This window comes from Notechis scutatus, chromosome 1 (genome assembly GCF_049901735.1).
Source record: "Notechis scutatus isolate UNSWTSFEM ecotype Mainland chromosome 1, rNotScu1.2, whole genome shotgun sequence".
NCBI lineage: Eukaryota > Metazoa > Chordata > Lepidosauria > Squamata > Elapidae > Notechis > Notechis scutatus.
In genome coordinates this window covers 326,393,257-326,408,178 of record NC_142009.1, presented here as the reverse complement: position 1 = coordinate 326,408,178, position 14,922 = coordinate 326,393,257, and the positions used below count along the sequence as shown (strand labels likewise).

The 14,922-nt window shown below is 41.3% G+C and overlaps 1 protein-coding gene across 1 annotated transcript in view; it reads right to left on the bottom strand.

Annotated features, from left to right (window-relative positions):
* Positions 1 to 14,698, bottom strand: part of REXO1 (RNA exonuclease 1 homolog) — a 38,564-nt gene extending 23,866 nt beyond the window's left edge. Inside the window, exons 1-4 of the mRNA XM_026681125.2 lie at positions 14,382 to 14,698; positions 5,319 to 7,042; positions 2,919 to 3,023; positions 620 to 866 (exon numbers count right to left, since the gene is read on the bottom strand). Coding sequence (XP_026536910.2) covers positions 620 to 866; positions 2,919 to 3,023; positions 5,319 to 7,042; positions 14,382 to 14,559 — 2,254 coding nt within the window. The 5' untranslated portion in view covers positions 14,560 to 14,698. The remainder of the gene's footprint in view (positions 1 to 619; positions 867 to 2,918; positions 3,024 to 5,318; positions 7,043 to 14,381) is intronic.
* Positions 14,699 to 14,922: the final 224 nt, after the last annotated feature.

Below are 14,922 nucleotides of genomic sequence, written 5' to 3'. Positions count from 1 at the left end.
TTCACTCTGTTTAGTGAAATGTACGAAGTCCGAAAAAGGTCTCAGCATTGATAAGGTGTGAACATGTAAAAACATAAATAAGTACAAAGTTCCCAGCTTGCACATTTGCTACTTATTGCTGGATTAGAGAGAGTGGGGGAAAGAGAGACAAAACAAAAAAGGATACACCAGACTAAAGGCACAAATGGAACGATAAAAGGTGTACTTATCTAGCCATGGGTTAATATTCTTGCCAAACTGATACAAAGAACCTGGTTTCCCTGCAAGGGACTTGCTACCTGGGGAAGGTACAACTAGAGACGGTATACTCGACTCAAAACAGAATTAAAATATACAAATATAAAGAGACATCTACAGACAGCACAGGAGTAGAAGTTAGCTTCATTCCTTTTTCATGACTGAACTGCAAAACTCTGATTATGGGAGCAACATGCCTTTGGGGAGTCTTTACGGAGAGAGGTGTAGCCATCCTCATGGCCTTCCTCCTCTTTCCCCTCAGACCGCTCAGCTGACTCAAGATCCCCCTCAGCAGGTCAAAAGATGAGGATACTCTGCCTTGCTTCTCCTAAAAGAATGAAGAATTCTGCAAGAAAAAAATAAACCAGAAACATTCACTTGCCCAACTTGGAGACTGCTGAAAGAGCCACACTGGGCACATGAGCAACTCGCTTCCTTTCTCCTTTCTGCATAACAATGGAGGTTCTTTGGGGTGCCACAGGAAAGTTTGCGTTCGGCAGGGGCTGCTGTGGCCGCTGCTGGGCCAGCTGTGCTGCCTGCTTCTGCGCTAGCTGAATCCTCTGGTAACAGACCTCTTGGGCAGTTGGGGGCCGGTAAGGCCGGATCACTGGCTTGCTTGGGACTTCCACCTGAAAAGGAAATGGAGGGACATTGGTTTGCGTGATAAAGGAGAAGCTTGCCATGTGTGGAATCTGGATCCATGTATTTCGAATTGGATCAGAATGATTGCGTCAACTCTAAAGCGAACCTGGCTGGGGCCATTTTGGAGGCTTCCCACAGGGTGAAGAAGGGATATGGAGGGGGAACATAGTTAGATGAGGGTTTGTAGCCAAAACAAAATAGTTTCCTGTGGGAACCAAGGACATTCCAAGAGGTGGCTGGACAAAGGAGGAGCACAGTATCCAGGCAACCAGCCAGCCCCTCGAATGGACAATGTGACTGATGGTTTGGGGAAAGGGGGAACTTTCACTTTTTAATCAGGTGAAAACCAGGGGAACTTTCAGAGTCGGTTTTCACCAGCTTGTGCCAACATATCTCCAATAAAATTGTTCTTTGAGGAACTTGTACGCCTTGGAGTTCTGCTTTCTATGGAGTCATTACTTGGAACCCTGACAGATTGGCCTTACCAATCATGAGTATATGATTCACTCATACGAGACAGAACAGAAGCAAAGAGGATTTGAAGACAGTGCAAACAATGTTCCATCTACACATTTCAGGGACATATTTGTCCACCTGTGATGTTTTCATACTGAAGACAGGTGCTGAACCTCGATACACCTTGGCAAAAGGGGTTTGGGAACAGCAGATGTGCTAAGAACTTGCAAATATTTGAATTTCAGAATTTCCAATCCATTTCACAAGAGCACTTTTTCCCCCTCTTGCTCTGCAACAGTGCTTAATGGACAAATGGAAGGAACATGTACAATCGGCTGGAATGTTGTGTGTGGTGACCAAAAAGGCCTGACTTGTGAAAACAAAGAGCCCATTGATGTTCCAGAAAAGAGGCTAATCAAGGTTTGCATACACACACACACACACACAACTAAGACCCAGCAACTAAAATCTCCTTACTTCACTTTTTCTTAAAAAGGTTTGTTTTCAACCCGCAAATCAACAAATATAGAGAACACATTTTCAAGGGCAAGGAAGCTAGAAATAATTTCTGCAAAGAAAAGAATAGTTTAAATAAATGGAACATCTGCAGGTCACATTAACAATCTCAGAAATGAGGTAAATACTCTGAAAAATACTGGTGGTTACCTAAACTACTGTTCTTCACTACTATTTAATCCCAACAGAAGAAAACAAATGACTGATTTGTTCTGAATTCACTTCATTGAAAGGGGGCTTTTTTGTTGTTTTAGAACACATCTAAATCCTGCAATTTTACAACGTAACTGAATTCAGCCAATAGAATGCCAAATCAGCAAGAATGTGCTTCAAATAAACAAACACAAAAATTAAAACCTATCACATACAATACAACTAACTCAAATAGACGAACAGCCACAATCAAAACTTTAACTGGGCAACAGCGTAATAACAAGCATGCCTTAAAAAAAATAAAGCCTAGGGAAAGATCTGTTGTTTTATATGTGGCTTTATTGCCTTTCTAAATTCTTAGCTGCCACGGCAAAGAAGGCCTCTTACTGCACCTTCTCCTAAACAGCTGATGGTACAGAAGCATGCAGCAAGGCCTCCAAAGTTTATGGGGTGAAGCAGCTATTAAGGAAGAAGGGAATTCCCCACTTCTAGATTAGCTGGGATCCTCAATATTTATATGTGAATGTTACATATAAAAACTTAGATTCTCTTTAACGTTCTTCATATCTTACAGCAACAGGAATACAAACAAAATGAAAGGCTACACGTTTAGGATCACCCTGAAAATTGCAAAGCTATTTCTAGAATATCACATACTAGAAACAGTGTTAAGTCAGACAGCTCAAAGATGTCCTGAGTGCTATTGTACCACGTGTCTAAAAACCACAAACACAGAAGTGTACATCCTCAAGGCCTGTGGGAATCCACAGGTACTAGGTTTCAACACTACATTCACAACCTCACATTACTTGGCTGGACATGGAAATATGCCCCCAAAATCTCATCAATAAGAATAGAGATTGGCAAGACTGCATCACAGACAAGCTTCGGATGCCATTACAAGATCTACTTACATGTCCTTGCTTCATTACATGAGAAATCCTTCTTTTCTGTCCAGGAAAGAGTGTGGTTAAACTGTCTTCTGTCAACTTTTCTTCAACCCCTTCCTCTTTTGATAGCTAAAGGAAAGGGAAGAGAGAGAGAAAAAGTAAATTGCCAAATTAGTTGTAGATTTGATATTGGATACTTTTCAAAACAACAAAATCACAAAGCTTATTTTGAAAAGCAGAACAGGTCAGCACTGCCAGCAACAGCTTACAGTGTTTGGGGAGGGGGAAGATATGCTCGTTTTCATAGGGCAAAGAAGAAGAAATGGTCTCTTATATTCTTTGGTAACCACCTTCCAGATATATTGAGATTGAAACTGGCAGGGACTTCTGCACCTGCTGTGGACCCATTTGGAGGACTGGGGAAAATTTATTGCTGAATTTTCTACAGTACTTTTGCAGACAAGCAAATAACTTTATTTGGTCTTCCCTTGCACCTTATGGATCTGTAACCTCTTAATCCAAGAAACTTTGCACATTTTAAAAAAGAATTGCTACTGTAGGATATCAATTTTTAAAAGAAGGATACTTTTAAAAAACAATTCATGTTCGGCCCACTGTACTTGAATACGTGCTGTACATAATTGACACACCCATAATTTCACCAATACAGGTAGCCCTCAACTTACGACCATAACTGAGCCCAAAATTTCCACTGCTGAGCGAGACATTTTTTAAGTGAGTTTTGCTCCATTTGACAACCTATCTTGCCACAGTTGTTAAGTGAATTACTGCAGTTGTTAAGTGAGTAGCTGCAATTGTAAAGTGAATCTGACTCCCCCATTGACTTTGCTTCTCAGAAGGTCGCAAAAGGCAAACGTCATAAATAGGCCGAGCGTCTGAATTTTGATCACGTGACCATGGGCATGCTGCAACAGTCGTAAGTGTGAAAATCAGTCATAGGTCACTTTTTTCAGTACCCTTCTTAACGTCAAATGTTCACTAAACAAATGGTTGTAAATGGAGGATTACCTGTATCACATATTGGAAGAGATTACAGAAGCCACATGAACTTAGGAAATGACTTCCCTAGGTGGTCCAATGGTCTGGCCCAGTTTTTATTCTGACTAGCAGTGATTTTCCAGAACCTCCAGCAGAGAAAGGCCCTTCCCCAACAACTGTCAATTAGACCTTTTTCAAAATGCTAGGATATGAATCTTAAGTCTTTCCACAAGGAGCATTAAGTTCTCTGCCGTCTGAGCTACAGGCTTTTTCAGGAAAGGAAACAGTGAAGCAGCTCTATTGCTTGAGGCAACAGGCTTCTCTCACTCAATGTCTTCCTCTATAATTACACAGTGAAAATATAATTCCTAAAGCATGAGGTATATTAGGCATCAAGCAACAAAACTGCTCCAAACCCCTAAGCAATTCCAAGGGTCTTTGCAAATTTATCTCTAATTCAGTCAATATCCTGCTTGCTACACAAATTACTTTGCAAGCCAAGGGCCAACCATCCTTGAAATGCAAAATTGTTTTATGACCCAATTTCTACTGTTTTTATATACTAAAATATGTTTCTATACATTACAGTTCCTTTAATGACACCTTTGGCTACCTTTTTTCCCCCTGTGGGAACCTATAACACATTACTGCCAGAAAATCCAAACTCACAGAATGTATGGAATGAAAGAGGCCGTCATCATCATCTACTCTAAAGAAACTACCATCACTTAAAAGTGTTCTACAGCTAGTCCTTGACATACAAGCACAATTGAGCCCAAAATTTATGTTGCTCAGTGAGACATTTGTTAAGTGAGTTTTGCCTCATTTTACGACCTTTCTTGCCACAATTGTGCAGTGAATCAATGCAGCTGTTAAGCGAATCTGGCTTCCCCATTTAGGGGTCTTCAAACTTGGCAAGTTTAAGACTTGTGGACTTCAACTCCCAGAATTCCTCCTCCAGTCATGTTAGCTCAGGAATTTTGGGAGTTGAAGTCCACAAGTCTTAAACTTGCCAAGTTTGCAGACCCTTGAGTTTGTTTATCAGAAGGTTTCAAAAGGTGATCACCTGACCCTGGGACACTGCAACTATCATATGAGTCAGTTATGAATTTTGATCATGTGACCATGGGGAGGCTGCAACGGTCATCAGTGTGAAAAATCGCCATAAGTCACATTTTTCAGTGCCATTGTAACTTCAAACGGTCACTAAAACAACTGTTCTAAATCGAGGACTACCTGAAGATGTTCCTTTCATAACACACTCAATATGTCAAATCATTTATATTTTCAGTAAACCTTAAAATTCAAGGGTAGGCCCAGTGACATCACGTTCAGAAATGATTCGATCAAGAGGTATGTTTTTAATTAAACAGGTTGCAGAGCCTGTTAACTCATCAGCCCATCCCAGCATTCTTAGATCTTTACCTGTTTTCCTAGTCTGCCTTTGTCTTCTGTTTTGACATCGGTGGATTCATTAAATATCCGAAGGCACTCCTCCATTGGGTCAGTCTCAAAATCCAAATCCTTCTCTAGGCCAGAATAATCAATCTCATCGTCAGAAGAGGAGGAAGAGGAAGCAGGAGGAGGAGCCTGGGATAACTTGAGTTTCTTAACGTTTGCCATCCCATTGTCACAGGGCAAAGAGAAGTCAGCATCATCTCTGTCTGAGTCTGAACTCACATCAGGCAACGGAAGAAGAGGCTGGCCCACCTGCTCCTCCTCTCCACTCTCATCACCAAAGAGATCAACATGGCTCAGGGACCGCTGTTTAACCTTGCGTTTAACCTCCTTCTTGGCCTGAGAGTTGATCAATGTTTCCTTAGACCTTTTCAAGGCAGGTTGTTTGTCTTTTCTCTTATTGTGTTCAGTTCCACTAGAGATTTGGGGCTTCCTTTTCAACTCTACAGGCTGGAACTTGCTATCTTTCCTACTAGTCCCTGATTTTTCAGTAGCGGTAGCTTTGCTGACATTTTTGTTCTTGCCAGAGTTCTCCTCCTTAATTTCAGGTGTAATCACAGATTTTGGCTTATTGAGCTTCAGTGCATGCCTATCAACGTGGGACTTGCATGGTTTCTCCTTACTCCTTTCCCCATTTTTGTGCTGTGCCTTCACATTCATCTTCTCCTTGTCCCCTGTTTTATCTTGATTTTTCTTACCGTGCACCTTGCGGTCATCCTCCTTTTTCTTTTTCAACTTATCCTTTGATGCCACTTTGTTCTTTTCCTTTGCTTTCGCATCTCGGTTAGAAGGCACTTTGACCAACTTGGCATTTTTCTCCACTAAATCTTTGACAGCAGTTCTCTGAGGGCTCTCAATGTCTCCCATGTCATACTGCACGGCAGTCTCTTTCATTTGTCGGGAACTGGTATCTATTTGTGGGGCTCCCTTTTCTTTGGCTGCACCCAATTTGCTTTCTGAACCTCCTTTAGATTTAAGGGGGATGGTAGAAGCTTCGTAGCATTCATCCTCCGAGTCAGAGAACCGGGCGATGGGCTCATCGTTGCTTGTTTCGTCACAATATTTCTTGAATGAAGGAGAATATGCCTCCTCGTGATCAACTTCTCTCTTCCGCTTGGTCCCCTTCTGTTCTTTAGCTTTGCTCAACAGCCTGGCAGAATAATTTGAAAGAGGATCATATTCTAAATCTGTTGAAGGCTTGGAGTTGTCAATTATGTATTTTCTATTTGCAACAGGGCTGCTGTACTTCTTCGGCTGAGTGACCACAGTGGGAACATATTCCAGTGAGCTACCCTTGAATTTTGTATTGTTGAAGGAGTCCAAAGTATATTTGTTAGACTGACTAGAAGCAGCCACTGCAAGAGGAGTAGGATTGTAATCATTACCACTGTTTGCATTATAACTGCCTGGACTATACTCCAGAGAACTGAATGGACTGGATGTTGCTAATCCAGCAGCCTTAGAAGCAAGTAAAGGGGGTTCAGATGAACCATACTCTTTAGTTGTCTCCAGCAGCTCTTCATACTTCTTTTGCTCACGTTCAACTTCATTCTTGGCAGCTTCAATTGCCTTGTCAAACAGCTCAAGCTCCAGAATTCCAGAGGCTGACGAGACAATATTTTCCAAAGTGCCATTGCTGTCTTGTGCCACAGGTTTGGGAAGTTCTGGGTTGTAGGGGTCATAACCAGACCCTGGAAAAGGAAGAAAAACAAGATTAGCATCAACCATTCCCAGAATACCCATCAAATCCCAATTATAAAAACGCATTCGATTATAAAAAATGAGAAGGCAAAGAATCAACTGCCATATGGCCCTCAGAATGGTCTGCATCAGCAACCATTCCTGTTAGGTCAGCCAGCCTCACTGCATAAAGGTATGGCTGAAGACACGTTTGTGTTTTCTCCCTCTTTTCTTTAGACTTGGGACACAAATCCCTGCTGTAACATGAATATGCTGGAATTTCTTATCTAAATTTGAAATTGCTTCAACAGTGAGATGGGCGGCATGTACATTTTCATTATAAATGAACAACTTTTCAGATCTTTCCTCCTATCTTTCCTCCTATCTAAAATTGATAATATGCAACTTCAACACCCCATATATAAGACAGTCTTATACAAAGTCTTTGGTCTCAAGCAAAGAACTTAGGATGGGTTAGCACTGTGTAGTATTTCACATTGGCTTGTGAAAATAATGGAAAGTTTCAATTACTTGATCTTGAAGAAAGTGAGGAATTGTAACTAGGTATACCATGTTTCTAACAGGATCCAGGAGTAAATCTCAGCTAATCGGATTATCATGTTCCTATGGGAGATCCTAATACTAACATAACTAACAGTGATAGAAGATAAATCTATTACAGAGAAACTAGTCCTCCAAACAGTAACAGAAGAACTGCACTCAAAAGCAGGACATGAATTAGCACACACCAATAATGAGGCTATGGTCCAAAATGAGAGAGAAAACCACAGGACTATTGCAAGAAAGCTGAAGGAATGTTAGCCAACAAAAACCAGTCAGCAAACAAGGACTGGAAGAGCATGTTTCATTTGGAGCACAAATGAAAAGGAGACAAGCAAAAGTCATTTTCACTGCCAGTTCATGGTAAACGAGCGCCATGAACTTTTTTAAAAAGAAGAAATGTGCTTTTAATTTCTAACTGAATACCCGATGTGGGGGAAAATATAGGAGAGTTCTACCATCTCTTTCATATCATATTTCTACCTGATAATTCCAACATTTTACAGTAGAAAGAAAAATGTAGATTCACACAATGCAGTTGAGTTCTGTATTTAGCTTAGGGAGGCTGCTTTGATAAGAGTTAAGAGAGGTTTCATAAACATTCACGGAGAAAGTTCACCTACAGCCATTAGCCATGATAGTTCAGAAGTCTCACTATCATTTCAGACCCTCTTCCTTAGCCACATGTGCAAAGAGAAAAGATAAGACTGGGAAGAAAGTTGCACAACGCCCTCTGATACATGCCACCACTATATGAGCAGCACTATTGCTAAATTGTTTAAAAATGTTCAGGACTATAGGAGACAGGAACAGACCGACCTTGCATTGTGAGAAAGGAATAGCTTAGCAATAGGAATTGAGCCCCATCTCATCTAACTAATGTCTTTGGAAATATTAGCAAAGACTCCTCAGAACAAGCTGAAATAGGGCATCTATTACAAGAAAAGTTCTAGGGGAAAAAATATTGCTTAAAAAAAGCTATATCCAACTCCTTTCTTAAAAAAATCAGCTTCTTGTTTGTCACTTTTTCTTCCCCTCTTGAAAACTAAAGATAAGACCACTGTAGACAAATGTACCTCCACACCCAAAAGTACAATCTTCTTCTACTCTTCCTCCAGACCATATTTATGAATAAATCAACACGTGGAAGTTATTCAAACTTCAAAGCTTAAAATGTTGTTTTGAGCAGGTCTAAGCATTTGTGAGAGCCAGGAAAACTACACAGCCTTTTTTAGGCAGTCGTCAGGAGTCAAAAACAGACTGAAATGTGCACAGAAATACATTTATGGCTACCTCAAGCTCTGTAGCACCTCAAAAAGATTTTATTGAAACTGCAACTCAAAAATTACTTTAGAAACCCTTGCAAGTTTCACTCCTCCAAAATCTGCATTTAAACACATGGTAAGGTTTTGAATCTTTCTTGAACATCTGCAGTTCAAAACTTAACATGTCTATAATTAGTAAAGAAAGACCTTTATATGCACAGAGTACTTGAACGTTGGTCAAACCAGATCTCAAAACCTACAAAAGGGTTATTTTAGTAGCCTATTTTTTTTAAAAACTTAAGCATTTCTTAAGCAGTTAAAAGTTTCAGATTAACAAGTATTGGAAAAGTCCATTTTCTGTCTGAATTTCTGAAAAACTGCCATCACTGACAATAGATCAAATCTATAAGAATAGACTTCATATAAGGAAGCTTTTCATGTTCCTAAAGTTAGCCAGTGTCATTGGGAAAAGCTCAGGAAAATAATACTATCTGTACAAATGTCACTTTAAATTCTGGATACGTTCGTTCATTGAATAAATACCTACCAAGACCCAAAATGCATAAACATTTCACAACTCGGATCATTTCCTTCCATACCATATTTGCCATGTAACATTTTAACCACTTAATGCAATTTTAATTGCTCAGACAATAAATACTGTTCTGCTATTAAAAGCTGAAAGGGGAAGACTGAAAAATATAAGTAATATTTTCTTTTCTACCTAAGACAACTAGATGATGCTATTTAATTGATTTCTAAACTCTTCCTAAATATTTTAATATATAAGTCCAGAATGACTTAAAAGGCAACACGTTAACCAATGTTTTGGACACAGGTGGCAAAAAAGAGCTAAATAGCCCACCAATGTATAAAACTAAGCAGCTCTTTGGTAAGACGGTTTCAATGGTACAGCAAGTATGTAAAAAGACTGCCACAATGTTATTTCTTTCTGACATATAAAAGGCAAAATAATCATTGGACAAAAGTTTTCTTTTCTCTTTTTACCTGGGTTCTCATGCACAGACAGACAATGGAGGTACTTGTTCATACTTTCATCCAAAGGTCTCTTCCCCTTTTAAATGTCTTCTTTGCACTCTACAGCCATCCTAACACACCAAGCTATCAAAACACGCCCTACTGTACAACTGCCAAGTCTTGGACAGCAAAGATTGTTCAAGGCTGCAGGACAGCAGACAGGAAGCTTGTTAGTCCCACCTTCCCATACACTGCTGTTAAAAAGGTACTTCCCTCTTAAACGGCCCCAGTGTTGTTTTTTTTAAGTAGTTCACATTCAGAACAAGCACCTCACATACACCAAATCTCCAAATGTATAGTAGATAAATTTCCACATTATAAACTATATAGTTTAAAACTACTTGGAAGTTGCACCTGATTCATAACACAGCAACTATGTATATCCTAGCACCTGCTATCAGAAGCACATTACGCCTTTGTGAAAGGCCCTCCACTAGATCCTTATAGGCTTATAGAAGCAATTTAAAGTGCTGGTTTGATATAAAAAGAAGCATGGCATCTAGATACCCCCAGGACTGCATACTCCAACCAAGATAGCTCCAGCCAATGCTGCATTTCAGGACAAACAAATAGCCCCAATTTTCCAGGAAGGGAGGGGACTGAACATAGAAAGTGCTATTTCTCAATGACATCACCCATTCTTTGGAATACCACCTCGTTTTCATTTAGGAAAATGTTGAAAACTGAATTCTTTCTAAGTGTGTTTGTGCTTTAAGATGGCATCATGTGTGTTAAATGCATTGAGCTGACTGGTTGGGAATAATTAACTGAAGGCATTTATGCACTGTTATTGTCTTATTTGCATTGTTTTAACTGAGTTTATGGTTATTTTATAATTTACCATGGGTATTTTTTTTTTTTGTATTCTTTTGTATTCTTATGTTAACCACTGAGAGTTATATTTGAATTGCAGTGGCATATAAATAGAATAGCAAGACTCACTGAGTATAACTTAGGTTAGCATGTATTTATGAATTACCCAATTACTAAAATGTGACCACTGTACACATCTTTGGAAAGGGGAAAGCACCAGACATCGGCAGTCAGTCTGATACTGATACCTGGGACAACAAAGAATAGATCATAAAGTGATCAATTGGAAATAGAAACCACTCAAATAGCTTAACAAAATGGCTACCAGCTAGATCAGAGGTCTCCATACTTGGCAACTTTAAGACTTGTGGACTTCAGCTATGCTGGCTGGAGAATTCTGAGAGTTGAAGTCCACAAGTCGCCAAGTTTGGGGACCCCTGAGCTAGATGAAAGCTGAGGAGAACCAAAGCAGCTGGCCTCTCAACAATACCAGCTCAACCCCTAAGATCTTCAATTGAGGTCTTGCTCACTCTGTTGCTGATGCAAAATGTCCAAAGGATTGTCCCCTAGCAAGGGCTTTCTTGTTTATGATGTCACTGGCTATGGAAATACAATGATAATAATTTCCATTTCTTGGTATTTGGTCTAAGCTGGGCCTAGAACTCATGGTCTCCCAGTTTCTAGCTTGATGTCATGCACTACCAAATTCTCCAGTTTTAATAGTTAACCTCGATCAAATATAACAATTTTATATTCCTTTATTTTATTTTTAACAAACTTGATCTATAATCCTTGCAAATACAGTACTGTCCTAGAACTTTTCATTTTTCTTTCTTCCTTCTCGCAAAATCCTTCAAAATTTTAACAAGTCCCTTTCTAAGTCCAATAAAGGGAAGTCATCCAGGTTGTTTTTTTGGTTTGTTATTTGTATATCCCTTTTAAGGCATCAGCCACTTTCACTGGTATATTCAATGTAACATTTTTCCATATCATTCTTGGAGTCTGTCATTTTTAAATACTCATTCAGCTTAGTCTCAGTCTTGTCCAGAAAAGCTTCCTCCTCTTCTCTAATATTTTTAAAATAAATCTTTGAGGATAAAAAGTACTTAATGGCAATGTACAATATCACCAAATATATTATGATGCACAACAATTAAGACAATGCACATATCAAATTAAAAAGAAATACATCATATAGGTAGTCTCAACTTACAACCATTTATTTAGTGACCATTCGAATTTACAATAGCGCTCACAAAAATGGTTTATGACCATTTTCACACTTATAACTGGTGCAGCATCCCCATGGTCACATGACCAAAATTCATGCAATTGGCAACTGGCATGTATTTATGAAGTCCTAAATTCATATGATCCCCATTTGTAACCTTCCCAGCTGGTTTTCAACAAGCAAAGTCAATGGGAAAATCCAGATTTAGCAATAGCAATAGCATTTAGACTTATATACTGCTTCACAGTGCTTTACAACTCTAAGCTGTTTACAGAGTCAGTATATTGCCCCTCAACAATCTGGGTTCTCATTTTACCGACCTTGGAACGATGGAAAGCTGAGACAACCCTGAGCTGCTCAGAATTAAACTCCTGGAGTGAGCAGGGAGTTTGCCTGCAGTACTGCATTCTAACCACTGCGCCACTACAATTCTTCATTTACTTAACCACATGATTCACTTAACAACTGAAGAGATTTGCTTATCTACTGTGCCAAAAAATGTTGTAAAATGGAGTTCAACTCACTTAACTATCTTGCTTAGCAGTGGAGATTTTGGACTCAGTTGTGGTCATAAATCAAGGATTACCTGTATAATCTCGCAGGAAGAATCTTATAGCCAGATTACATCTGCATAGTTTGAAGAAACAAACATATACACTCTACTCTGCCCATAAATATTACCTACGAAGTTCTTTCCCCACCAATTTAATTTTAAAAACTGTTTAAAATAAAACCAAAGGTGTAAGGAATATCTTATCAATTCATCTTCTTGGAAACTGGTGTTTGGTAACTGGCCACGTATAACACAGCAGCAATTTCATGGAAAAAACAAGCCTCTGTGGCAGCCATCTAGCAAGCAAGCTGGCAACTTCTTTTAGAATAGAATAGAGCTGGAAGGGACCTTGGAGGTCTTCTAGTCCAGCCCCCTCCTCAAGCAGGAGAACCTATACCATTTCAGATAAGTGACTGTCTAGTCCAGGGCTGTCAAACTCCCGGCCTGGATGCATCACACGCTGCCCACAGCCACGCCTGGTTTAAGTGAAGGGGAAAAACATCCCGACATGTAACATGACAGCACCGTGACATGTGACACCCCTGGTCTGGTCTCTTCTTAAAAACCTCCAGTGATAGAGTGCCCATGATTTTTGAAGGCAAGTCGTTCCACTGGTTAATTGTCTAGTAAGGAAATTCCTGCTTAGTTCTAGGTTGCTTCTCCCCTTGATTAGTTTCCAACTAATGTTTCTTGTCCTCTGGTGCTTTGGAGCATAATGTCACCCCCTCTTCTTTGTGGCAGCCCCTCAAATACTGAAAGACTGCTATCACCCCTAATTCTTCTGTTCTCTAGACCAGGGGTCTCCAACCTTAGCAACTTTAAGCCTGATGGACTTCAACTCCCAGAAATCCCCAGCCAGGTTTGCTGGCTAAGGAATTCTGGGACTTGGAAGTCCTCCAGGCTTAAAGTTGCCAAGGTTGGAGACCCCTGCTCTAGACTAGCCAAATTTTCAAAATCTTGCACGATCACTGGCTTAAACCGAAGCAGAGAAGGAGAGTGGCCTTTTTTTACTTTTGCCCATCTGCATCAGGCAACACATAGCCAGGGGACGAACCTTTCCCCAAATGCAGAGAGGCTTCCTTTAAATTTACCAGGCCATTCCCAAAGCTAACTGACCACGCCCACATTTCGTGACACCGGATTCCCACATATTAGGGCCTTGCTAGGAAACAGCCTGGTACAAACAAAGCAACCGTGGATCCAGAAGGCGCCGGTGACAGGCGGCAAGCGACACACACAAACACACACACCAGGACAAGCTTTTTTTTTTTTTTTAAATAAACCCTCTTGAATTGGTTACAATAACTTACGAACGTACACATTATTTTTTTTCTTCTTCTTCCCGCAGATGCGATATGGGAGTCAGGGAGGAGGAGGAAGAGGAGGAGGAGAAGGCGTAATTCCCCTGGGGGAGGCTTCGTTCCGCCCACCCCCGTTCAGGAGAGCTGCTCCACGCGTGTCAATGGCTGCTCCCGACTACCTCCCCCCTCCCCCCAATGGGGTATGAGCGACTTTGCTCCGGAAGGAAGGCTCTCCGTTGCTTTCCTCCCATCCCAAGCCCTCTCGGGAAATTCCCTCACACCCTTAACAAGGCTTCTTCTCCTTCTCCAGATCAGGGAGAGGAAGAAGCCTCGCCTCAGGGATACCCACCGACCGCAGCCCATCCCACGAAACAGGGTGGGGTTCTAAAGCCGGCGGTTACTGTAATAGAGAGGACAGGGGATTTCTTTAATGTAAGAAAAGCCAGTCACGTCCACGCCGCCTTTATCCCACGCGAGACAGGGACGCCGACGCTTTTCGTCCCCTTCCCGAGTTCAAAAGCGCCACGGAGCACGGATAGTAGGGCCTTTTCCGCGGTTGGAGGGGAGGTCACCACGCCGTCCGATTACCTCCGACTGTGGCGGGGCGCCTGCTGGGACCAGACAGAGCCAAAAGGCGTCGAGGCGGTATAGGGCCATCGGTGGTGTGTTGGGCCCCGGGCGGGTGTCTGAAGTGACAGTAGGGCCTCCCGCAGGCCTGCCCGTAGGGACATTCGATGCCGCGGAAGAAGCCGCTCGAGCAGAGCATCCCGGCGTTGCATGAGGAGAAGAAAAGCAGGTCGCGGAATACCCCAACCGTCGCTTCTCCTCAGCTGATTTTTCGCAGCTTTAGGCTGCGGCCATCTTCCTTTCGGGCAAGAAAGTATCGTTCCCAAGTTATTGGCGCATGCGCAGAGTCAGATCGACGAAAGAAGCCAGCCCTGCCGTCTCCACTAAGGGCAAGACGTAGGGAGAAAAGAACAAGGTAGCCATTTTACTTAAAGGAAAAGAAGCCGAGTCTCAAAGGCGCATGATCTGCGGAGACGTCGGCTGTGACTTTAAAGGCAGAGGTCAAAGGTGTGCGCCACGGGATAGACGCTGAAAGTTTCGCCGCCATCTTAGTTAAGGACAA